The following is a 25,484-nucleotide window of genomic DNA, read 5'->3' on the forward strand; positions in this document are numbered from 1 at the left end:
TGTGAAGGCGAGATGGGACAGTGACGTGAATAATGGAAAGGCACCAAGAGTGGAATGTGGTTGCTGTGACTTAAGAGATGGCAGCATAAAGCAGAATGTCCCCAGACCAAAGATGCCAGCTTCCCAGTTCTCCGGTGAACATGATCACCAGCCAAGGACGCTTGCCAACACTCCCCACGCAAAAGGCTGATTCTGCCAAGGACAAAATCTTACGTGACCTTTATTCTCTCTGGACTCCTCATTGGGTGTTGACCCCTCCCTCGTGCAAGCTGTGTGCCCTTTGCACAGCAACCCAGAGCCTGCTTTCAGGTTTCCCATCAAAAAGTTTAGAGGGACCCTTCCAAATTCACCATTTTACCTGAAAAAGGGAGCATTGCCCCCAACCCCCAGGACTGCTTTGCCTGTAGGATCAAGATGTACCATTGACCCCAGACATCTAACTTCTAAGATGGATGAATCTTAAGAATAAGGTGTGGGACTGGTGAGATGGCCCAGCAAGGGGAGTCCCTTGACTCCAAGTCTGACAATGGGATTGGTACCCACAAGATGTGAAAACTTAGCCCAGAAAGCTATCTTCTAGCCTCCACATGAGCAACAGGGCATGTGCTCTCTCTTCCCCTAGTAATAGTTAAAAAAAAAATGGAGTAGGTGTGGTAGCCCACACCTTTAATCCCAGCACTTGGGAGGCAGAGGTAGGCCGCTGGGTTTGAGGTCAGCCTGGTCTACAGAGCACATCAGCCAAGGCTATACAGTAAGACCCTGTCTCAAAAACAAACAAGGTAACAAGAAGGTAGTTGTTTACTTCTCAGATGGAGAGCTGCAAATCCTCCTGGGACATTTCTAGAAAGAACAGTTGGCTCACCTGTCATCAGCGGGCGTCAGCATGACCACAGAGATGAGCGGACCCACAGCCGCTGCCGCTGAAACACTGTACACATGTTGGCCTCGGTACCTCTGTGCATAAAATGTCCCCGAAAGAGGCAGGGGTGGAATGGGAAGAGTGCATGGGTGACCCAGCAGGGGTCAGAGAGAAGACATCCTCTAAACCTTTTAAAATCTGAAAGGTATGAGCATATTTATTCAAACTAAAAGTCAAAGAGTAAATGGAAAGAAAAAGAGACAGAGGGGAAACAGAAGCCAATAGGTGCCTGAAGGAACAGTCATTCTAAAATATAGCAATTATTTTGAGGTTGGAAAATAACAATTAGTTTTTCATGCAATACACATCATTTCATAGACATTTCCAAGCTATGAAATTACGTACCTACAAAGTTTTGTTTTATGTTTGTTTGTTTGAGACAGAGTCTCTCTATTACGTAGCTCTGGCTATCCCGGGACTTGTTATGTAGACCAGGCTGGCCTCAAACTCACAGAGATCCACCTGCCTCTGCCTCCCAAGTGCTGGGAATTAAGGCGTGGGCCACCACACCAAGCCTTAAAAAGGGATAAGCTTTTTTGTGTGTGGTTTTATTTTTTTTTTCCAGACAGAGTCTCATTCTGCAGTCCAAGCTGGCCTTGAACTTGTGGCGATCCTCCAGTCTCAACTTCCAGAGTGTTGGGATTAGATAGTGAGCTACCATACCAGCTTTTGTTTATTTGTTTTATGTAGCCCGAACTGGCTTCAAAGTAGCATTCCTCCTGCCTGCTCCTTTTGAGCGCTGAGGCTAAAGGGCTGTGCTGTGAGTGCAGATCTTTAAACATGTTGGTTGGGGCTTTGTTTTTAATGGGGGGCAGGCTAGAAAATGTCTCTTATGGATAAAGCACATGCTCTACAATTGTGAGGACTTGAGTTCTCAGAACCCACATAAAACAGGACCCAGTAGTGTGTACCCTAATCCCAGTGCTCACAAGGCAACGTGAGAGGCAGAGACTCTCTGGAAGCTCCAGGGCCAGCTTGCCTGGCATCGACAGTGACGAGCAATGGACAGACCCTGTCGCAAACAAAGTAGAAAGTGATGGCCATCACATTGACCTTCACACGGGCACCATAGCACATGTGCCCACTCTCACACACAGGAACATAGACAAACGCACATAATTTTTATATACACACAAAAGACTTTTATAAAAAACCTCGTTGGAGAGATGGCTCAGGGTTGAGAGCCCAGGCTGCTCTTCCAGGCCTTGATTCCCATTGTCCACACAATTGCACATAACCATCTGTAACTCCAGTTCCAAGGGATCTGATACCCTCTTCTGACCTCCAAGGGCAACAGGCATGTATGGGACACACTAACATACAAGCAAACAGAACCATGTAGATAATGTTTAAAGCAATTCTCTCCCTCCCCAGTGCGCTGTGCGCTTTGACTGTGTTGAGCCTGTCTGCCCCCTTGTTCCCAGCCCTTGCTTCTGGGATCCATCCCAGAGGTTTTCATTGCTGCTCTGGTTCTTTTCCTCCAGTGTTCCTGATGGGGTCATCAAAAGTGTGCTATGGCAAACCCTTCAAGCCCTCAACTTCTGCCACAAACATAACGTAAGTAGCACTTCCTAATGCTGGGATGTTCTCAGTAACAAATCTTCCGATAGAGAGAGAACTCTCCAGAGGGCTAAAATCAGAGCATGCTACACACGTGAGGAAAGGCGGTTCACTCATGACTCTTCTCCTGTTTTGAGGAGAATCAAGCTACTGCTAGCTTGTGAATCCAAAGTTTGTGTGGCCTATTCATTGTTTCCTTCCAGAATTAATGACTCTGGGAATTTTTTAAGTTGGGCTAAAATAACTTTCCATCTTTTCCACAGCCTGACCCATCATGGCTGGGTCAGGTTGGGTCTTGTTCTTACTGTAGTGCTGTGGAATATTAGTTTAAGATCTGTTACATCTGTTTATGCTCTGGAACATTTGTTTAATGATGCAAAGACGTGTTGTATTTTATGTTGCATTCATTTAACTCTGTGAAGCTATGTTATTTTGCCTGCCTAAAACACTTGATTTGTCTAATAAAGAGCTGAACGACCAATAGCTAGGCAGGAGAGAGACGTAGGAGGAGAAGCCTGAGGTTGGGAAAAGAGGAGGAGCAAGAAAAGAGGAGGAGAGGAGGATGCCAAGGGCCACCCATCTATACAGCCAGCCATGGAGTAAGAAATGAAGAAAGATACATAGAATAAAGAAAGGTAAAAAGCCAAGAGGCAAAATGTAGAAGAGGAACAGGTTCATTTAAGTTAGAAAAACTGGCTAGAAACAAGCCAAGCTAAGCGTGGGCATTCATAAGAAAGAATAAGTATTTATTCTCCATGTATTTATTCGGAAGCTGGGTGGCGGGCCCCTAAAAGGGGTGTGTGTGTGTGTGTGTGTGTGTGTGTGTGTGTGTGTATGCATACATGTACAAGAGTTCAAGGGATTACTGTTTTTCCCTGTTGTATTTTGCCTTATTGTCTTGAGATCAAAAGGTTGCGATTTTCATTCGGCTGGCCCACCAGCAACCTCTTGGGATCTGCCTGTCCCCACCCCCAGGGTTGGCATTAGAGGTGTAGACAGCCATGCCCTACTTTTTATGTGGGCGCTGGGAATCCAAACCCAAGTAGATCTCAATGCTCACAGGGCAAACAAGCCCTCTAACCCACTGAGCTGACTCCAGCTCCAGGTTTCGTTCCGTTGCTGTTGTTTTTAGATAACAGTGTTCGATGTGTAGTGTCTCATGCTTCTTATTGTATCAGCATCAGGAGCTGTATAATGCCTGGTGATCCTGACCTTGGCAATGGTGATCCTGATTGGCAGGCTCAGAAGTTACTCATTTTATTGCCCCTCCTTCCGACCCCCTATTTTCAGTTTCTCTGTAGATCTTTATGCCTGATGGTTTTCACATTATTGCCTGAATCTAGAACTCATGGAGATTAAGAAATGGTCCTTTTCCAAAGGTATTATTGCTTCTGCATTTTCACTGGGATTGCAGCCAGATATGGTGGGCCACACCTGTAATTGCAGTTCTCAGAATGCCAAGGCAGGAGGATCATGAATTGGAGGACAGCCTGAGTTGTAGCATGAGGTCCTGTCTCAAAAATAACCTAGTATCAATAATTGTTGGAATCGCCTAGAAAGATTACCCTTGTGGACTCTGGCTACTGTAAAATATAGGAAGACAAGTATGGACTGGGGTATAACTAACTCATTGTAGAGCATGGCCAAGGCTCTGGATTCAATCACCAGTGCTGCAAAGAAATAGTCTTCTAAGACCCGGGAGATGGCTCACTGGTAGAGTGCAGGGTTAGTATGTGCAAAGACCTGCTGAACTAAAAAAAAAAAAAATTAAGCAAATAAAAAGGCAAATACATGATGCTATCCCTCACGTGTCACTTGCTCAGAATGACGTACGTGTCTCGGCGTCTGCCCTCAGCGAGCAATGTGTGCTAGGGTCATCAATGGCTCTTATTGCTCGGGTGTTTGCGATGCCTGCAGTCATTTTCCGCTCCCATTTTGGGCCAGGGGGAGCTCACTCCAGTTGGCTCCTGGAGCTTTTACTAGAATGAAAGATTTTATAAAATATCTCTAGACCTTCCGAGTGGGTACTCAGAGTGCCAAGACACTGATTCAGAACGCCATATGGGCAGTTCCAATGCCAGCAAGATGTCTACCACTGTAGTCTGGGATCGCTGAGAAAGAAAATTCAAGATCAGGGAACTAAATGTCTGTGCTTAGGGAAGTTCTCTTTAGTTCCACAAATGCCACCGAAGTTTCCATTAGAACAAGGCAAAAACCTTCCTTTTCAGTCATTTCCATGGCAGGAAAGGGGTGTTGCTCACATGACACAGTAACCCCTAGCTTTCACGATGCAATTTGTGCTTCCCGGTTTCTAGAAAAGGTGATGCTGGATAGAGTCAATCTGTTACTTTCTACCATCCTTCAGGGGACAAAATGTTCTCCTAAAGTTGATGTAGAAATAGGCACAGCTTCTAATTTTCTTTATGTGTATGGATATTTTGCCTGAGTTTATCTGTGCACCACAGGCATGCCTGTGCAAGAGAAGGTCAGAAGAAGGCATTGGATGCCCTGGAACTGGAGTTACAGTGGTTGTAAGCCACCGTGTGAGTCCTGGGAATTCAAGTTGGGTCTTCTGGAAGAGCAACCAGTAGTCCTAACCACTGAGCCATCTCTCCAGCCCTGTTAAGATGTTTTTTAAAGATACAGTTTACCACAAGTATATGGGCTTTTGGCCTGTCTACTAAGACACTCTTGAGGACAGATGAATGGTGAAATGCCTGAGGCTGATTCCTCTTTTTATCTCTTCCTTGCTTACCATGGACCTCTTATATAAAATGTGCTCAGTCAATATCTAGTGAATAACCAGATAGACAGGTGGATGGATTATCCAACCAACCTTCTTACCTGAGTGTAACCAAACAATTATTGCAGCTTAATGTAATCGGCATTGCCTCTCCACTTAGAAGAACATATCCTATACCCTGAGCTTTAAAACACTGCAGGCTTCTCATTAACAATCAATGGGCACTATTAAAACATGGGCAATTTCTTAGTATGAGTATCATTGTGGATATGTTTGTGATGGGATTGGTGCATGCCACAGTGTTCATGTGAAGACCAGAGAACAGGCCTGTGACGCTCATCCTCCCCCTCCCCCTTCACATGGGTTCCAAGGATGAAGCTCAGGTTGCCAGGCTTGTAAGGTAGGTTCCCTTAGCTGCTGAGCATTCTCACTGGTGGGGCAAGAGGGGGATAATTGCTAGGCAATTTAACTCCCCCAAGATGAAATTCTCTTTTGAATATGTTCATTTTCTCATTCTCCGATATGAGCATCTTAGTGTTGTTGAATTGTTGTTGTTTTGGTTTTCAGTCTCTCAAGTCTGCATTATCCAACCTGAATTGCGGTTCATGAATAGTGGTGATTCTTGTTAAAGGCGCCTACTCTTTACATTTCTCTACACTTCCTGTTACAGTTCGAATAGGCGCCATAGAAAGTGAACAAACTCTCGGTACTGAGTGTGTTCCTTTCTTCAAAAGATCCAGACAGATGCAGTTTCCATGTATAACAATTACAGTTTTAATATCTTTTGATAATATCCTGACATTTAGATAAAGTTTTTCTTTTATTTGACAAGATTTATACATGAAAAATGACAGCTTACATTTTTCTAGGAAAATGAAGGCAATCTCTTTTTATTTTTCAATTGTAAGCTCTGAAGCTTTGGTAAACCCTGTAAGCAATTGTAAACTACCCACCATTTAAACTAATGGGTGCTGTTGACTCTTTGTCATTTTGATGGCTCAGATAATTAAGCAAATACTATCTTACAGTGTATTCATCGGGATGTAAAACCTGAAAACATCCTAATAACCAAGCAAGGAATGATCAAGATTTGTGACTTTGGATTCGCAAGGATTCTAAGTAAGTACATTTTTTCACCTGCTTCATCCAATTCAGATGACTAGAAACTGATGTCATTTGTAGTCCTACTTAACTCTGCTAATGGATAGATGCTAAACGTCTTGTTATTCAAAGAGGGAAGAGTAAGACTCACGTTAGCCTTCAGTCAGCTGATAATTCAGCTTTCCTCCATTCAGCTAGGATTTATTGGATGACGTCTCTGTGCGCCTGGCCCCCCAGGAGTGGAAAAGGAATCACAAGATGCATTTCTGCTCTGCAGGCACTCATAACCCAAAGTAAACGAGATGAAAGAATAAGACAAGATGGTCGGCCATAAAGCACTGAAGTGAAGGAGCAGATGGTTCCCCGGGGAGAGATTGCAGCATGGGCTTGCGTGATTGGAAAAGCTGTAAGAGTCAGCTGGAAATTAAAGGGCCGCCAGGATCCAGAGACAGTGCTGAGAGAAAGGACACCATCCCCAGGCAGTGAGGGGTCAGAGGGATGGGGGATAGATAACTATTTCTCCCTAAGTATAGAACGTGGAAGCAGTAGGAACCTGTGTTAGCAACAAGCACTACTCTGCATACTCTCTGCATACTCTGCAACGGCAGAGGTATGAGCATCCTCTGCCGCCCAGTGGTACCCAGAAGTGACTGAAGAAGGTTGAAGGAGCCGAAACAAACAAGATGATAACCCGTCCCTGCCATGGCTGAAAAGAGAAACGGCCAACGGAGACACTCCTAAGCTATGGGACAGAAGGTTACGGTTAGAAGTGACAGTCACAGAGTTGTCAGGACACTAGGAAATGTCCAAAGACTGGAGAGACAGCTTAGTGTAAAGCCCTTGTCCTGTAGGTCTGAGGACTGGGATTCCAAGGCCCAGAAGCCACACCAAAACTGGACACACAGCACGTTTGCAGTCCTAGCGTCCCTAGGATGAGATGAGAGTCTGAGATAGGGAAAACCCCAGAAACCCAGGCACATAGCCCCGAGGATGCATCAGAAAACCAGGAACTGCCTCAAACAAGGAAGGTGAGGACCAGCACCCGAGGTTGTCCTTTGACCTGAACACTTGTGCGCGCACGCACACAGTATTCAAATGCTCATATACACATACTAAATTTAAAAAGAAAAAGAATGTTCCAAACACCGTAAGCAGAAAAGCAAGCTAAATGCATACAGGCAATGTGAGTACAATTAGATAGGAAATGCATGGGGGAAGAGGCTGGGACTTGGGCTCAAATGGAAGAGTGCTTGCTTAGCAAGCAGGAAGCCCTGCATGCCCTGGGCACGGCAGGTTGGGGTGGGGTGGGAAAGAGACACAACCCGACAAAGTTGTAGTCCCAGCATTTAGAAAATAGAAATGGGGTCAGAAGTTCAAGGTCATCCTTGACTACATAGGCAGTTTGAGCCAGCCTGGGCTACACAAGACCTTGTCTAAAAGAGAGAGAGACAGAGACAGAGACAGAGAGAGAGAGAGAGAGACAGAGAGAGAGTTTATATATTTTTTGGAAGAGCCGTGGATAGATAGTTAAGGTTGCTTTCTATTCTTGCTGTAAGGACTGTTGTTTGGTGAGCTGAAACCCCTGGATTTTTTGGTGGTGTGGATTCTTTTGTAGTGGTCAAACTGCTGTTTGTGGGTCGCTTACTAAGCAGAATTGCCACCCAGCGTAACAGCACACACCTGTATGTCCAGCACTTGGCAGATGAAGCAGGATGGTCCAGACCTCAAGATCAACATTAGCTACTTAGTTAAGTCTTGTCTCAAACTGAGTAGTGATCTTTAATCCCAGCACTCAAGAGACAGAGACAGACAGATCTCTATGAGTAAGAGGTCACCCTGGTCCAGTTAGAGAGTTCTGGGGCAGACGGAACTACAAGAAGAGACCCTGTCTCAAAATGAGAACAGAACACTGACAAAAACATTTATTTAGCATGTGTGCACCACTCAGAGCAGCCATGGAGCTTAGGGAACAACTCACCAGAGTGGGTTCTCCCCCACTGCCACGTACTTCCCAAGGTTGGCGACAGACACCTTTGCCCAGTCGTCTTACTGGCCCCGCACCAATGTTTTAAAGACAGAGAAGTCTCTGCAAGTCACTGTTTTACCAATTTTTCTCTGCCTGTGGAACATTTGTGGACTTGGTCCAAGAACTCACATGTGACTCCTGTCACCTAAAGGCCCGATGGGATTATTTCATCAACTTCTCTCCCAGCTCAGAGGGAGAAGAGCTGAGATTCCCAGACCTTCGGGCTCACATAGCATCATGAGATTGAATTCCACCCACCAGTCATAGGCAGTACAAACCCCAGGGCAGAAGAAGGACATGTCTGATGGGAACGCTTTCACCCAGATCACCACGTCTGCCTGACATACAGGTGTGATTCATGGGACAAGGAGTCAAACCATGTTGTCTCTATCGTCCTGAAAAGCTAGCGTGGACAGGGAACGTGAGTGTGTGCAGCCACCCAGGACTTCCATGGTTCATCAGGCCTTCTCTGTGACTGCCGGAGTGAGCAGCCATAACCCATGAGACTTTAGGCAGTAGAATGTGATCTTTCCTGGTCCTGGAGGCTCCAGGGAATACTCCTTCCTGCACCCCAGGCTGTGCTATCCCTTACCTGGAAGCCACTTCTTCAGCAGCTGCTCTAAATCACATGCCTGTCTCCATGCCTCTGTGGGGCCACCTCATAATAATGCCAGTACTTGGACCGGGGTTACGGCTCAAGTGGTTAAGTGGTTGCTGTACAACTGTGAGGACCTGAGTTCAATCCCCGGAACCCACATTTAAAAAAAAAAATATCTAGGTATTATGTTGTACGCTTGTTTGTAATCTCCGTGCTGGGGAGGCAGAGACAAGCAGGTCCCTGAGACTCTGCTGGCCGGCAGCCTACACACAGATTGGGAAATTCCGGGTAAAAGTGAGAATTTGTCTCACTCAAATCAAGGGGAGGGTTAGAGATGTGGCTAAAGTGCCTACCTAGCATGCACGAAGTGCTACATAAACCAGATATGTGGCTCACTGCTCATCTCTATACTAGGAAGGTAGAGGTAGGGACATTAGGGGTTCAAGGACAACATGGGAAAACACTGTCTTAAAAAAAATGTGGGGTGGGGGGACTGGCCTGAGGAATGACAGGCATGCACAGATACATCCTCCCTCCCTCTCCCTCTCCCTCTCTTTCTCTCTCTCTCTCTCTCTCTCTCTCTCACACACACACACACACACACACACACACACACACACACACACACACCAGTTCCTTCATGACCCATCTCACTGAAACTCAAAAACTTCAGAAAAGATGCTATTTCCAAATAAGATCAAATCCACAGGTACCAGAAACTGGGACTTCACATCTATGGTTATGGACACGGTTTAGCCAAAACCAAGCACTGTGCTGATGAGAAAAAGAAACAGGTGAAATCCCAACAGGAATTCTCACCCCTCTCCGGAATGACTCTCCCATGGTCTCCAGCTAGGGTGCACTCAGTGTCCACTGGGGCCCCAGCTCAGTGAGGGTCTTACTACCCAGTGTCAGCGAGACACACCCCACCCCACCCCACCCCCGCTGAGAGCTACATAGGTCTGGCTAAGCTGCCGTCCCAGCAGCTCCAGGGAGCGTGGGCCAGAGGCACTCGGGCCAGGAGATAATGATGTCATTTAATCTGCCTGACGCTCTTCCTCGCAGTTCCAGGAGATGCCTACACAGACTACGTTGCCACCAGGTGGTACCGGGCCCCTGAGCTTCTCGTGGGAGACACGAAGTACGGTTCCTCTGTGGACATATGGGCTATCGGCTGCGTTTTTGCGGAGCTCCTGACGGGTCAGCCACTCTGGCCGGGAAAGTCAGATGTGGACCAGCTTTACTTGATCATCAGGACACTGGGTATGAACTGCATTTTGCGGTCCACATGTTCATTATAGCACCCAGGTGATAAATAACGTAATGAAAGCAAGAAGCCGTTGCTTCTCTAAGGCTCTGCGGGGAAGGTCTCGGGTCTCGCGGTTGTAGCCAAAGCCCAATCCTGTCTGAACACACAGTGCCAGCAATGAGTCTGCAGAGGCCTTGCCAAGAAAATCCAGTAAGTCTGATATTATTTCCTGATCAGGGCAGCCAACATTTAAAGTAATATTAACGTAATGCATTTGTGTACTACCTTAAAATTTATAGGTTCTCAGTTTTAAGAAAAAACTTGTAGTCTGGACAGATGGCTCAGAGGTTAAGAGCAGGTACTGCTCTTACAGAGGACCCAAGTTTGGTTCCTAGCACCTGTCTCAGGTGGCTCATAACTGCCTGGAACTCCAGCTCCAGGGGATTCAACACCTCTGGCCCTGCGTTCATGTGTGCAGTCTCTACCCCCAGCCCTACCCAGACATACATATAAGTAACTCCTTTTTTCCAAATTAATCTTTTATTATTTTCTTAATGTGTTTTTAGTTGAAATAGAATTATATCACATTTTTCCCCTCCCTTCAGCCACTCCCAGCTGTCTTCCTTCCAAGCCCTCCCATACTCCCCCACTCTCAAGATGAAAGCCTCTTTTTCTTTATTATTGTTTTATATATGTATATATTGTATGTATGTATATATATATATATATATATATCCTACTGAGTCCATTTGTATTATTTGTGTGTATATGTTTTTGGCTGGCCAGCAGGGGGGCTCATCCCTGGAAGAAGCTAGTTCTTCTTCTCCCAGGAGTCATTAGTTGCCCGTAGTTCTTCCCTAGGAATGGGACCCCGTGAAAACTGCCCCTTCCACATCAGTGCGTCTGCTGATATTGCTGCTGTGTGTTCCAGTCTCGAGTATGCAGCCATGTCCAGGAGAGACTGATTCTTTGCATACTGTTCTAGTGTTCTGACTCTTAACAATCTTTCTACCGCCTGTCCTTGATGTTACCTGAACCAGTGTTGATGTTTCCACTGTGGCGGGTTCCCTGTGGTCTGTGGATCTCTGCATCATGTCCGGCTACCGTGGTCTCTCTTTGCTGTAAAGAAAGGTTTCTCGGATGAGGGTTTGTAGCTGCACTTCTCTGCGGGTATAAGAGTAAGATTTAGACATAGTAAGGAATTGGGGCTGTAGCACATTCTTTTCTAAGGCCCATGACCTCACTAGGCCAGGGAGTTGATTAGGTTGCCAGTACTGGACATTACCTCCCTCCCACTGAATGCACCTTAAATCCAATCAGACAGCTGTTGACTGCCCTGATGTATAGGTTTCTTTACTGCACCTTGATGCACCACTGCCTGGCGGGAATTTATATCTTTATTTTAAGATTTGTTTTATTTTGGCCAAGTGTGGTGACACATGCCTTTAATCTTAGCACTCAAGAGGCAGAGGCAGGCAGATCTCTGTGAATTCAAGGTCAGCCTGGTCCAAATAGTGAGTTCCAAGACAACCAGGACTATGTAAAGAGCCTATATCTCTCCCCAAAACCAAAAATCAACAACAAAAGGTGTGTGTGTGTGTGTGTGTGTATGTGTGTATGTATGTGTGTGTGTTTGTGTGTGTGTGCTAACACATGTATAGATGCCCATAGAGGCAGAAGAGGGTGTGGGACGCTCCTAGAGCTAGAGTTACAGACAGCTGTGAAACTGACCAATGTGGCTTCTGGCAACTGGACTTGAAAGTAGCGAGTGCTCTTAACCACTGAGCAATCTCGCTAGCCCCAAGATACATCACTTTTAATTGTGCCTATTTCATAAGTGAAACTAAGATTCCAGCAGCCTCCATGGTTAGCCTGAAGTCATACACCCTGTAAGGTGCAGAATAGAAACAAGACTGGAGAGGCGTGCGTGCGTGCGTGCGATGCTGGAGATGGAACCAGGGCCTCTCATATGCTAAGCAAGCCCTCTGCCACTGAGTTCTCCACCAGCCCAGTTGGAAGCTTGTCTCATGAGCTGTGGTCACTGTGTCATCCTTGACAGCCAGAAGTTGTAGTCTTCTTCCCATGGTTGGAGGGGATCTACCCCAGTGAGACTACAGATCCACTCCAGGAGCTGGATGCAAAGCCATTAACGCTGTCTCCACAGGATGAACACACAGATTCTTTCCCAGAACTGCTCTGGCTTTCTGCCTGCTGAGCAGCTCTCTACTTCTCTCTAGCTCGTTCCCCCAGGCAACACTGGGTCACATCTTCTATGTATGTGTCTATCTGCTCAGTTCCCTACCTCTTTATTCAGACCTTCATTGACCTCTGTTCACATGACCAGCTGATGAACCTGTCTTGGCCTCATTTTCCTCACTGATACAATAGAAATAAAAACTGGCAATTCTCAGACTGGACATGTAGCTCAGTGGTAGAGTGCTTGTCAATCATGTGTACATCCCTAGGTTTGAACTCTAGCACTGCCTGGATCAAGCATGGTGATGCATGCTTATGAGCCCAAGATTTGGGAAGCAGAGGCAGGAAGATCAAGAGTTCAAGGTCATGTTTGACTACGCAGTTTGAGGCCAGCCTGGAATAGACAAGCTTCTGTTTCAAAGGAAGAAAAAAAGAGAGGGAGGGAGGGAAATGGAGGGAGAGAGAGGAAGGGAGGAAGGAAGGGCAGAGTGGAGGGAGGAAGAGAGGAAGGAAGGAAGGAAAGAAGGAAGGAAGGAAGGAAGGAAGGAAGGAAGGATGGGAGGGATGGAGGGGGATGGAGAATTGGAGGGAGGTAAGCTATCGATTCTGTTGAGATTGTCAGGAACGAAGATGAGACAATGAACATGAAGAATCTGGCAGCACTCGCTCGCTTAGTCTTACAGGGAGACCGACAAAGAGGGTCGTGTGGAGAGTGGTCCTCGCCCAAGCACAGGGCCTTTGCACAGGCTCACACTGCCCATGTCTGGAGGGAACACTCAGGCACAGCATTCCCCTAATACCTTCATCTTAGGAGATTTTTATGATGTGTTTCATGATTTTCTAGCCCGAGTCATCAGGAGCTGCTTCGTTTGTGTTTTACAGGAAAACTCATCCCCAGACATCAGTCCATCTTTAGGAGCAACCAGTTCTTCCGCGGCATCAGCATCCCTGAACCCGAGGACATGGTAACCGGCTCTGTGCCGCTTGGTCTGTTGTGTGTGCTGTTTCTGTAAAGAGCTGCTTATTTCACATGTGTGCTTTTGGCTGCTGCTTTCCACATGAAACACTGAAGCAACACTGTCGTAAGTCCGTTCAGAATGTAGACGCCACACACAGTGGGCACAGCACGGTCACCTGAGCTCGGGAGGAGCTTGAGGCCAGCCAACCTGTGCGTTTTGTGGCCCTGACTCAAAAACTGTTTATAAAAATCCAGGCATGGTAGCATGGGTATAACCCAACACTCAGGTCTGTTAACACACGTTTAATGACAGCCTGGACTATACAGTAAATCCTGGAATAAGGCAGCCAGGACTATATGGTGACTCTCTCTCTCTCTCTCTCTTTCTCTTTCTCTCTCTCTCTCTCTCTCTCTCTCTCTCACACACACACACACACACACACACACACACACACCAGGAACAGAGTGATGCTCAGAGGCTAAGAGCACTTGCTGTATAAGTGTGAGGACCCAGCGCCCATCAGAAAGGTGGGTGTGCCTGTGCATACTCATAGCCCCAGCAGTGGGAACAGGGGACACAGGGCCTAACTCAAGGAAAAAGGAGTACAAAAGAGAGGAACACACAGTGTCCGCCTCTGGTCTCCTCACGCACTTACGTGGTTTTGCACATTGGCATACGTGTACCTACCTCCCCACATATACACCAAAATAATAATTAATAAAGATAGTGAAGGAAAATAAGGCCTGACCTGTCTCTTCCATGATTCACGTACATTTAAATTTAAGTCACGCTCAGTGTCCGATACACCACATTGATGGTTTTGGTCAAACACTAAAGTTAACTCTCCCTGAAATATTTATTTTCTCATAAAGTCCTTAAACAGTTTTCTATTTTGAAGAAATGTTCTCTCTCAGTTGTTTTTCTTCTTATAGAGCAAAGCAGAGAGCAATAGAAATAAATTTTAAAAAATTAAAAAATTTTTTAAGTCGTGCTCAGTGTACCTATAATCCTAGCATCTGGAGGCAGTAGCTGCAGGATCATGGTTCCTGTCCATCCTGAAACATAGAGAAGGCTCTGTGCTACCCACCACCTTCCATAAAAACAAACAAACGAACAAACAAAAAAATCTTTGTTTCATAATCTGTACTTTCTCATGGAAGTTCATTCTACAAAATCTGCTGCACCCTTGCAGCTCTGACCCAAGGGCATATCTGCTCCTAGTCTTGCCTTGTCCAGCTCCCTCTGTCAGGTCCCCTAAGCTCGGGGTCTGACCTCCCAAATTCCATGTTGATCTTGGTGATGTGATCCAAGCCTGTAATCCCAGCACTAGGGAAGCAAGAGGAGGATGCCACAGTTGAAGGTCAGCCCATTCTACATAGTGAGTTCCAGGCCAATCAGGAAAATATATAGAGAAATTCTGTCTCAGATCAATACCAACAAAAACCATCTCCTGTAGCTAGGTTTTTCTTTGGGCCACCAGCTCATAAAAAAATGACATGAAGACTTATTATTAATTATGAAAGCTTGGCCTATAGCTTAGGCTTGCCCCACTAGCTCTTATAACTTAAATTAACCCATTTCTATTTGTCTATGTTTTGCCTCGTGACTTTTTACCTCTCTTCCATGTTACGCCTCCTGCTTTCTCTCCATGTCCTCTGGCGTGTCTCTTACGCCTGGATTCATTTCCTCTTCCTCTCTCTGCTCAGAAGTCCCGCCTAACTCTTCCTACTTAGCTATTGGCCATTTAGCTCTTTATGAAACCAATTAGAAGGTGCCTTGGTCAGAGACACATCTTCACAGTGTACAAAAAGATTTTCCCACAGCAATTTCCAAACCATCTGCCAGTTTGCCCAGTGGAGGGAAAAACAAAACCTTCAGGGTAGGCATGACCACACCCACTGTGCTGCAGCCAGGGATGCTCAAGGATGGGAGACCTGAGAAGCCGAGTATGACGTGCGGTGTGTGATTTCATGTGCGCCTTGATTACCTAAGATTACATATGTGTGTGTGTGTATGCATATGTATGGATGGATATAGTTTTAAATTTTTCACAAATATATGAGGCTAAAGGTTGACTTACAAAGATAAAAGTTTAAAAAAACAGAGGTCTGGCTCAGCAGTTAAGCCTTTTGTCTCACTTTAGTGTGAGGAAGAGAGTTTGGAGGTCCCCAGATCCACATAAAGGCTGGCTAGCTGTAGTAGCTTGCCTGTGTTCTAACCTCAGAAAGTACAGACCTCAGAAAGTGGTTCCTAAGCCAACTGGCTAGAGACTAGCCATTTTTATGAGTTCTGGATTTGAGAGACCCTGCCTCAGGGAATAGGCTGGAAGGACATAGAGGATGATTCTTGACATCAGCCTTTGCCTCTGTGAACACACACACACACAAGCACGCTTGACCCACACAAGTGGAGAAACATGCATGCACACACACATGAAAAATGGAAAAAGTCACACAAGAATTATTTATGTAACGTGTTTAATGCAAAGAATGCGATACGACAAATTCATCCGTCTGCTACCCAGTTTGAAAAGTAGTGTTACTATTAACTTTGCAGTTTCTCCATCTCCTCCCCTCCCTGCTGCTCTGGGATGCTTCACCTCCTATTGACTGCTGTAGTGTGTTTTCAAAGGGGTTCAGAGACCCCTCATTAATATGCCAGGCTCCAGCAGCCAAACACTGTGGGAGGATCTTGGGTGGGACATATTTCATGTTTGAAGTATCCATGTCCCCTTTCCTTCCAGGACTACTAACACCAAGAGTAAGTAAGTCATTGCAAAAATTAAGACAGCAATTCTAGTTTTATATCTCTTGAACCTTTATACTAGACTACAAAATTATGTAAAAACGTGTTTAGAAACTTAAAAAGGGCCATCAAACACATTAAGGGTGTTTCTCCCACAAATTGTCAAATACACACACTGTGGGCGGGGAGATGACTCAGTGGCAGAATGTTTGCCCAGCATGTATAAGGCTGTAAATCAAGCCCCCCAAGACTATGAAGCACATACATACACACATAATACATACATATATACTACATATACACACATATTCATTACTTTGGGTTTATGCGACACTGAAATTCTTTGTTTTCCAGGAAACTCTTGAAGAAAAATTCTCAAATGTTCAGCCTGCGGCTTTAAGTTTCATGAAGGTATGTGGAAATTATAGCTATAATTATTGAACCGGTCATTCAGCACAGAGGTGAAGGAGGCTGTGCAGAATATAGTGTCACAGTAGGAAACAGCCATTTAAAATAATAAGATCAGGAGGGAGGTGATAAAAGCAGGTGCCTATGCCTGAGGACCTGAGTTCGATTCCTGGAACCTACACAAGGACGGAGAGCCCTAACTTCACAGAGTTACCCTCTGACCCCATCCCCACCCCGACATGGTCCGTGACACGTGTGCCCACATATATGCACACACCCCTCTCACATACAAACAACTTTTAAATTGTTTTTTAGAACAAAAGGACCCCACCTTGGACTTTGCAACTTGTTTCTCAAACCCTGACTTCAGACCTTTTCCCAGGTTGAAGCTGGCTAAGAGGGGGACTTCTAAGGACTCGTCCTGTTTTACAGAAATTGTTAATAGGGGAGATGAGGACTCAGGAGCCCTGTCTCCATCAAATCAATATCAGTGCTCATAAGATTAACCAAGTGCCCAGTGGTGGTGGTGCACGCCTTTAACCCCAGCACTCGGGAGGAAGAGGCAGGAGGATCTCTGAGTTCGAGGCCAGCCTGGTGTATACAGTGAGTTCCAGGACAGCCAGGGCTACACAGGAAAAACCCTGTCTTGGGGGCAGGGAGACATTGTTCTCGACCTGAAGCTCTGGAGCATCTCAGGACGGCAGCCTCTTCCTAGACTCTGAGAATGTTCTTTGAATGAACAATCCATTTAGTGGACTGCATTGTGATAGATTGAAAACCCCACAGAATAATGCAAATTCAAGATGAGAGTGTGATGAATTTGAAAGTATGATGGTTAGCTCTTATTTATTTGTTTATGTTTTCTGAGACAGGTTTCTCAGTGCGGTCTTGGCTGCCCTGCCTGGAACTCATTCTGTAGACCAGGCTGGCCGCAAACTCACAGAGATTTGCCTGTCTCTGTCTACCAAGTACTGGGACTAAAGTGCACAGCCACCACCTGGCCAATGGTTAGCTTTAATAGCCAACATGATATAGCCTAGGATCACCTCGGGAAAGAGACTCAATGAGGGATTTTCTAGGTTAGGTTGGCCTATGGGCATGTCTGGGGTAGGGGTTGCCTTGATTAAATTAATTGAGATGGGAAAACCTGCCCATAGTGGGTGGAACCATTCCCTGAGCAGGACACTGCATGAAACATTAATTCACTGTTTTCTGCTCTGGTGGATATGATATGACCAATTGCTCCACGTTCCTTGATTTTTTTTTATTTCTTCAACAGCACCAAAACCAATATCTAACATATTTAAAAGATACTTATTACATATCACTGAAATAAACTAAATAGATGAATGTTATTTATTCATAAATCCACATGGTAGTTTTCAATTTATCAGAAGGCTGGTCGTTGAAACATTTTGTGTTTGCTTAATCATCCATCTTTGATCTAATTTTTGGTCATTTATCGTGTATGTGTGTACACACATGCCACAGCGTGTATGTGGAGGTTCCAGGACAACCTGTGGAAGTTCTTTCTTCCACTGTGTAGATTCCTGAGATAGAGCCCTGCCAGTCTTGGCAGCAAGCACCCTTACGCCCTGAACCATCTCACCCCCACCCCACAGAAGACAAGCTAAGGTATCATGTGACTCAGCCTGGACTCCAACCACCACTTCCCCTTTGGCAGGTGAGGGTAGGACCTGGAACTAGAATTTCTAATGGGCTCCTAGTGACACTGATGGCTCTGGACCGGACAAACTGCTTTCTGCTCACAGTGAAAAAATGTCACTGATCAGAGACGACCCCTGGTCCGTCTGTGCATCTCCTAACAGTCTGAGCGGTAGGTTAGGGAGAGGGCTCCGGATGAAGCGCTTTCTGTGCGAATGTGAGGACCTGAGCTTGGATCCCAGGACATAAATGCCAGGCGGCATGGTGGCCCACCTGTAATCCCAGCTCTCTAAAGGTAGAGCTGGGGCATTCCGGAGCAATCCAGTTAGCCGGAGTACTGGTCTGCTTAACGAATAAGGTGGAGGATGATGGAGAACAACTCCCCCCATCAATCTCAGGCCTCCACGGGCACACGTGAGCAGGCTTATCTGCACATACACATATACCCCTACGCATGAATGAGTTCATGCACACGCACACACACACAAGCACACATACACACTCATGCACGCATGCACACATATACACATACAGAACCATGCACGAACACATAAACACGCATGCATGCATGAATGAGTGCCAAGAGCATGTCTAGCTATGTAGTTGTTCCAAGAACTTAGCCAGGTATGGTGGCACATGCGTCTAAGCCCAACACTTGGAAAATGGAGACAGGATGATTGGGAGTTTTAAGGTCCTCTTTGGTTATATTGTAGGTTAAAGGACAGTTTGAGCTACATGATACGCTTTCTCAAAAAAGAAAAAAAAAAACCTAAACCAAACAAGGACTCAATAATGTGAGGGTTTGTTTGCTTGTTTAATTTTAATTAATCATTTCTTAGGATTTTTCCCTCTTTTTTTTTTTTTGAGACAGAGATTCATGTGGCAGAGGCACAGGCTAACCTCAAACTCTTGAAATCAAGGATGATCTTGAACTCCTGATCCTCTTGTCTCCTGAGTGCTAAGATTACAGGCATCCAAACCCAGAACTGCATGTGTGCTCGGCGAGCACCTGCCACCTGCATCCAGCCTAATGCCTGCCTTCTAAAACCATTGGCTCACTTGTTTGTCCAAGTTTTGGGCGCGCAGGAACCGAGTAAGCCTATATCTTACATCTATTTTGCTTTCCCTCCCCCTATGAAGGGATGTCTGAAGATGAACCCGGATGACAGACTGACCTGTGCCCAGCTACTGGACAGCGCCTACTTCGATTCTCTGCGAGAAGATCAAATGAAGAGAAAATCCCGCAGCGAGGGAAGAAGCAGAAGGCGACAGCAGGTACCTCGGTTTCCAACTTGAAGCGATCTAGAAATACTTCTCCCCCCCCCCCACTTGTCAAAGTGAGGCAAGAGGAACACTGACATTTTTGTTGCTGCTGTTCTGATTTAGTTGTATTTATCTCAGGAAATATCGGTGATTGCTGTAATAAAACCTACAACCATAAAAGATCCCTCTTGTTGACCAATCTTCTTCTGACCATGTGCCTCTACAGGTGGGGCTGTGGTTATGTTTCCCAGGTTAGCCTCCCGCCTCAGCTTCCCAAGCAACTGGGATTGAAGGTGGACAGCATCCTGCTCAGCTTTCACTTAGGTCAGATCTTGCATCCTTTCTGTTATATTGACCACACAGACGTCCTGCCAGATGCTTACCTAAAACCTAACAAGGGCCCCCTGATCACAACTGGGTTGAATTTTGCCATCACTGGGACAGAATTCCACCCACTGCAGTAGCCTCTAGATCCATGATTCTCAACCTGTGGGTCGTGACCCCTTTGGAGGTTGAACAACCCTTTCACAGGGGCCACCTAAGACCCCCAGAGACTACTTAGGATTTTTACGTTATAATTCCTAACAGTAGTAAAATCACAGTTATGAAGCAGCAACAAAAATAATTTTATGGCTGGGGTCAGCCATAAACGAGGAACTGTATGCAAGGGTCATAGCCTTAGGAAGGCTGAGAACCGCTGGTCTAGAGAATCATCTCTTGCCCATGCAGGGAGCCAAGATGGCCTTTTCTAGGCCTTTCCTAGAAGCCAAGGACAAACTTTTCTAGATCAAAAGGAAGAATCCAGGACAGGGGGATCGCTCAGTGATGGAGTACTTGCCTAGCAACCAAGACCTATCTGTCATAAAATGGGCTGGACAGAACAAGATGGCAGACTCTCACGAGAAATATCGACTCTGAAGAAACCTTCAAAGTTAAAATGAACTTTATGATAGGTTTGCTTTGAATTCTTTTCCCCTCATCAGCACCAAAAATAAATAATGGGTAACAAAAAAGGTGTTTGTTACATTTCATTAAAATAAACAAAGTAGATAATTGTTATTTATCAAAAAACCCAAAAGGTAATTTTCCATTTATCCATGACTGACAATTGATATGTTTTGTATTTGATTAATCTCCCATCTTTGATCTAATCTTTAGTTGTTTAGCTGTTCATTTCCATGGGTACAAAGCTGCCAGGTGTCCACATTTTTTTTTTGCACAGGCCATTTTACTTTTCACTATTAATGGCTTTCAAGTCAGTCCTACACATAAAAAACAAATAGATCAGGGTTTGGGGCTGCAGATATTGCCCAGTGGTTAGGAACACTTGATGCTCTTACAGAGGACACTAGTTCGGTTCCCAGCCTTCTGAACTCTACATGGTGATTCACAACCTTCTCTAATTCCAGCTTCAGGGGCTTTGGTGCCCTCCTCTGGCGTCCACATGTGCCAGGCAAACATGTGGCACACATACATACATGCAGGCAAAATACTCATACACATTAAAATAAAAAAGTCTTTAGAATTTTAATAAAGATTAGGACTTGTGGATAAGTCTGAGACAATGATCTGGAATACTATATGAATGTATAGGAAATGCCTGCTGCTTTGAGAACCCCTCACCCACCCCCACCACTATCGTGGGAGAGGCTGCTCCCTTCAACCCTTTAATACAGTTCCCTCGTGTGGTGACCTCCAACCATGAACGTATTTCTGTTAATACTTTGTAACTGTCATATTGCCACTGTTATGAATCATAATGTAAATATCTGTATTTTCTGATGGTTTTAGTCCACCCCTAGGAAAGGGTCATTTGACTCCAAAATGGTAGCAACCCACAGATTGAGACCCACTGTAACAGAGGACTCCCAAGGCCCGTTGTCAACCAGAGTAAGAGCCAGAGGTACAGCAGGTGTTAGGTAACCTCATTTATCAAGCTTTACCAGCATCATGTTTGGTGTTGGTGGGCTCCCTTGGTAAACTGTGTTCTCTCCACTCACACAGAGTGGGTCCCATATCCTACCCACTGCGACCCCTTCATGCAGCCCAAGCAGAGCCCCAGAGAGCAAAGCCGAGAGCAGCAGAAGGCAAGGACCTGAGCCCAGGGAATATGAGCTGGGCACAAGTTACATTGACAGAGCATTTGCCTAACATGAAAGAAGCCCTGAGTTGAATCCACAGCACTGTGTCAAGGGGTCCTTGGCTCCTGGAATTCCAGAATTGGGGAGACTGAGGCAAGAGGGTCAGAGATTCAAGGCCCATGCTCTTTGTCTTGGCTACCTAGGAAGCTGGCACTACTGAGACCTAGCCAAGAGAAAGACAGAGAGAGGTGGGGAGACAGGGATGGAGAATGGAAGGATGGGCAGAGGATGGACAGATGGACTGGCTGGTCGTGGTCATGCACACCTGTAATATCAGCATCCTGCATTCTGTAGGCCGAGGCTGGAAGACCGGTGAATGTTTAAGGTTAGCCTGGCCTACATGTGGAGATCCTGTTTTCCTGTCTCCAAAACAATGGGGGGAAATTTGGAGATGCTTCTGAGTGGTAGAGTCTTGAGTTTATTGCACATTCTCTACAATCCTAGTGGAGAGGATCCCCGTAAAAGACCAGTCACCCCAGTCACCCCCCCCCTCAAAAAAAGAGAATTTCGACAAAGATCAATGTAGAACGCAGGCCTGCTGGTAAAGACAGTGGTCACTCTTGCAGGAGGTCAGATCCCCTGAAGAGATCAGGCCACGCCTCCACCTGCAGCACTCCCTGGGACAGAGCACAGAAGCTGCTCCATGGTGTTACATAGCCTGTACTCTATGGTCCTTACCTGTACCTGGCTCACCCATGCTCTGTCGTGTATGCTATGTTGAACTGATTCATGTAAAAACTCCCACCGCCCTCTGAAAGCATTGAAAGCCCTGATGCTCCCTTGTTCTAGGGGTTGCCCTGGGGATTTTGTCTGAAGGTAGCTCTGCACCCCCTTTCTTGGCAGCTGTCCCCTTTTCTCCCTGTCTCTCAAATCCTCACTCTTGAGTCTGGCACCTTGGACCACTTGGCTAGCCTGGCACCGCTATTTTCTTAATGAAGTCCTTTTCAGGTTTTTATACGGAAGCCTTTCTTTCCCTTGAAGGTCGTGTCATATTTGTCTCTCACATATCTTGTTCTATTACTGTCTAACATCTCCCCCACAACCTCAAGGTCCAATCGTGGTCCCGAGGCCCTTTCTCCTAATAAACATCACTCCTAAAGGGGAGTTCCATCTCGGCTTCCTTTCCCTGATGGACGCTGCCATTCTATTACCATTATATTTAAAAGAAAGGGAAAGGGGGAGGGGGATAGGTTCCACAAGGGGCTTTGTGTTCCCGTGACTTGGCTTCAGGAGTTCAACTGTGTACTTAGACCAGACCCTGGGTCTCTGCATGGTAAGAAACGACTTCCTTAAGACCACTGTCAAAAGACAGAGGAAAAAGACTCATTTTAAAAAATGATGGCAGGATTCTTGTGGAATAGCTGGTGAAAATCCTTTAAGCCCTGACGGCACACTCAGAGGTAGCTTATTGAAGTAAGCAATAGTATGTCCACGAGAACCCTGAGATAGCTCACAGAACCAAATTCCCATCCAAGTGTCAGGAGCACAGTTTTTGGATAGGCGAGCAAGCATAATTTTAAAATTGGTGAGTTTCGCCCTCTTTGTGTAGTGTGTCTTTTTGTTGTTATTTTAACCCAAATGGTACCTATAGGAACGGTTTTCAATTTACTTTCTCATTTTTGTCTTGTTCTGCTATTAGAATCAACTGTTGCCTCTCATACCTGGAAGCCACATCTCCCCAACACCTGATGGAAGAAAACAAGTCCTCCAGTTAAAATTCGATCATCTCCCTAACATTTAGGGAACCCGTTCTTCCCGGTGCACCCATTTAATATGTAGATATTTTTGTACCCGATAGGAACGCTCAGTGTTCCCCATGCAAACGAGCGACGTGAAAATGAAGGTGCCTCTGAGACTCGCTTCGCTCTGATCCTTCTGATTCCTTTCCCTGTGCCTTTCCCATGCCAGCTCTGTCTCCTAGAACACTCTCTTTAAATGTCCTAATGCCAAAATGGCATATTCACGGAGGAGGCTTTCAATTCATCAGAGCTGTATTTCCTCAGACACCGCGAATCTGCGGGCTCACGCTTGACTTCGGGAAGGATCTCATGTGTCGTCTCCCTTCAGCTGACCACGTAACATCCTGAAGCAGAAGCAGATCCGGTGGCTGCTGTTGACAGAGGGGACACCACTCAGCTTCCTGACTGCAATGTCTTCTCAGTGTAGCCTGGACTTTCCTTCCTCGGCATTGACACGGCGGCAGCATGGTGACCGGAAAAGACGGTCTAAGGTAACCTCTTCACTCCAAGGCAGACTCATCTCCATCTTATGAGGCACTGCTGATTCTGCTTTTACAGCGAGCTTGAGAAAATTCTGTAGTTGATCAATAGCGGACAGACTACGAGGAATCACCCACCACAGGACAATAATGCCCCTGAATCACTGACTGCCTACTCTAAGGCTGTCCCTGGTGCGCCATGCTTTCTTGTTTCTTCTTTCTTAACCTTTGTGTGTGTGGAGTTGGTGGAGGGGGGAGACCTCATATGTGACGGTCAAAGGACAAGTTGGAGGCCAACCTGGTCAATATAGCAAGACCTTATCTTAACGCCCACTCTCTAAAAGTTGACTGAACCCAAATCCCTGCTGTTGGATATAGAAAATATGTATAGTTCATACATATGTAGAATGCCGTTGTTGTCATTTGTCAAAATAACTAAAGATCTTGCTAGTAGTGGAAGTGTCCTTTGCCTCGGTGGATATCTTAGTATTTCATTTCTGACCTAATTACAGTTAGATTAAAACATCAAAGAATGATTGTGTATTCTACATTTTTAAAGTAGACCTGTTTTAGCTGCATTAGTTAAAACCTTATGAGAGGCTGGGGATGTGACTGAAGAGATGCAGTTCTTGCCTGATATGCAGAAGTCCTGGGTTTCCTTCTCAGCATAGACTGAGACAGCTGTAACCACACCGGCTCCCCATAGAGTTCAAGGCCGTGCCCGGCTAACATTTTCCAGGCGTGATGGTGCATGTGTGTAAGAGGTAGCAAGGAAGATTTCAAGTTCAAGGCCAGCCTGAGGTTGCACTGTGAGACTGTCTCCAACCAAACAGAAGCAAACGAATTAGCTGTTAAGGGCAGTCTCTGGCCATGTCTCTAAACCGTCACTCTGAAGAATGCGTCGTGTTTCCAGACTGTTTCAGAATGTGTGTGGATAGAAGCCAGGCTATTTCAGAACACTCGACATTGTAACCATTGTTAATTAGCATTTAATAATTAGCATAATAGATTAGAGTTAACTACAAAGTAGCGTTGGCTGAATTGTGATAAATGCATAATATTATGGCATTTAAATGTTTTACTTCAGGTATTTAGAAAAGCTGCGTGAAGATTAAACAGTTCAGTGACTGTGTATTTGTGTATTTAACTTGACTTGACTGTTCTTTAATTTATTTTAATAAAAGCCAGAAGCACTTCTCTCTCCTAATTTCTATTCAAATCAACTATTGGTCTATTATCTGATGCTTCATACTTAAGTCAGGAAAGTCGTCTGTGTCTCAGTTCCGCACGTGTTTTCTGACAGGTCGCAGTATCTGAACAGCTGACACAGCAGACTGCTCCTGTGGGAATTTTGACAAATGGGAAACTCACAAAATCTCTTCCAGGCTGACCAGCCAGACGCTTAGCCCGGAGAAAATCTAGGCAACTTTACCAGAAGGCTGAGAGAGTCTTTCTATTTCAACCTATCAGCATATTTCTCTGCCCCTGTAGAGTTCTGCAGAATGCAGCGTGCACCTGTCTCTTGAGTTTCAGCTTGCAGAGAGCTTTGTGTGGGCTGACAAAGAGGGAGAGGATTCCAGACCAAATGAGAGCAAGGATCAAAGGAGAGAGAAGCAATTCTCAGTGAGTGAGGTCACGGTTCAAATATGCTGTGCTCCTTTTCTCTCCAGCTGATCGTTCTGCTTTCAGTGTG

At 45.6% G+C, this 25,484-nt stretch overlaps 1 protein-coding gene across 5 annotated transcripts in view; it reads left to right on the forward strand.

The window, feature by feature from the left end:
• Cdkl4 (cyclin dependent kinase like 4) overlaps positions 1 to 24,998 on the forward strand; it is a 44,980-nt gene extending 19,982 nt beyond the window's left edge. For all 5 annotated transcript variants that reach the window (XM_048416178.3, XM_085690989.2, XM_048416177.3 and 2 more), the window contains 7 exons: positions 2,404 to 2,476; positions 6,251 to 6,341; positions 10,013 to 10,210; positions 13,275 to 13,357; positions 16,451 to 16,507; positions 19,310 to 19,444; positions 23,213 to 24,998. In XM_048416178.3, the coding sequence (XP_048272135.1) occupies positions 2,404 to 2,476; positions 6,251 to 6,341; positions 10,013 to 10,210; positions 13,275 to 13,357; positions 16,451 to 16,507; positions 19,310 to 19,444; positions 23,213 to 23,314 (739 nt within the window). In that variant the 3' untranslated portion in view covers positions 23,315 to 24,998. The remainder of the gene's footprint in view (positions 1 to 2,403; positions 2,477 to 6,250; positions 6,342 to 10,012; positions 10,211 to 13,274; positions 13,358 to 16,450; positions 16,508 to 19,309; positions 19,445 to 23,212) is intronic.
• The last annotated feature ends 486 nt before the right edge of the window (positions 24,999 to 25,484 follow it).

Source organism: Myodes glareolus, chromosome 6 (genome assembly GCF_982192425.1).
Source record: "Myodes glareolus chromosome 6, mMyoGla1.1, whole genome shotgun sequence".
Taxonomy (NCBI): Eukaryota; Metazoa; Chordata; class Mammalia; order Rodentia; family Cricetidae; genus Myodes; species Myodes glareolus.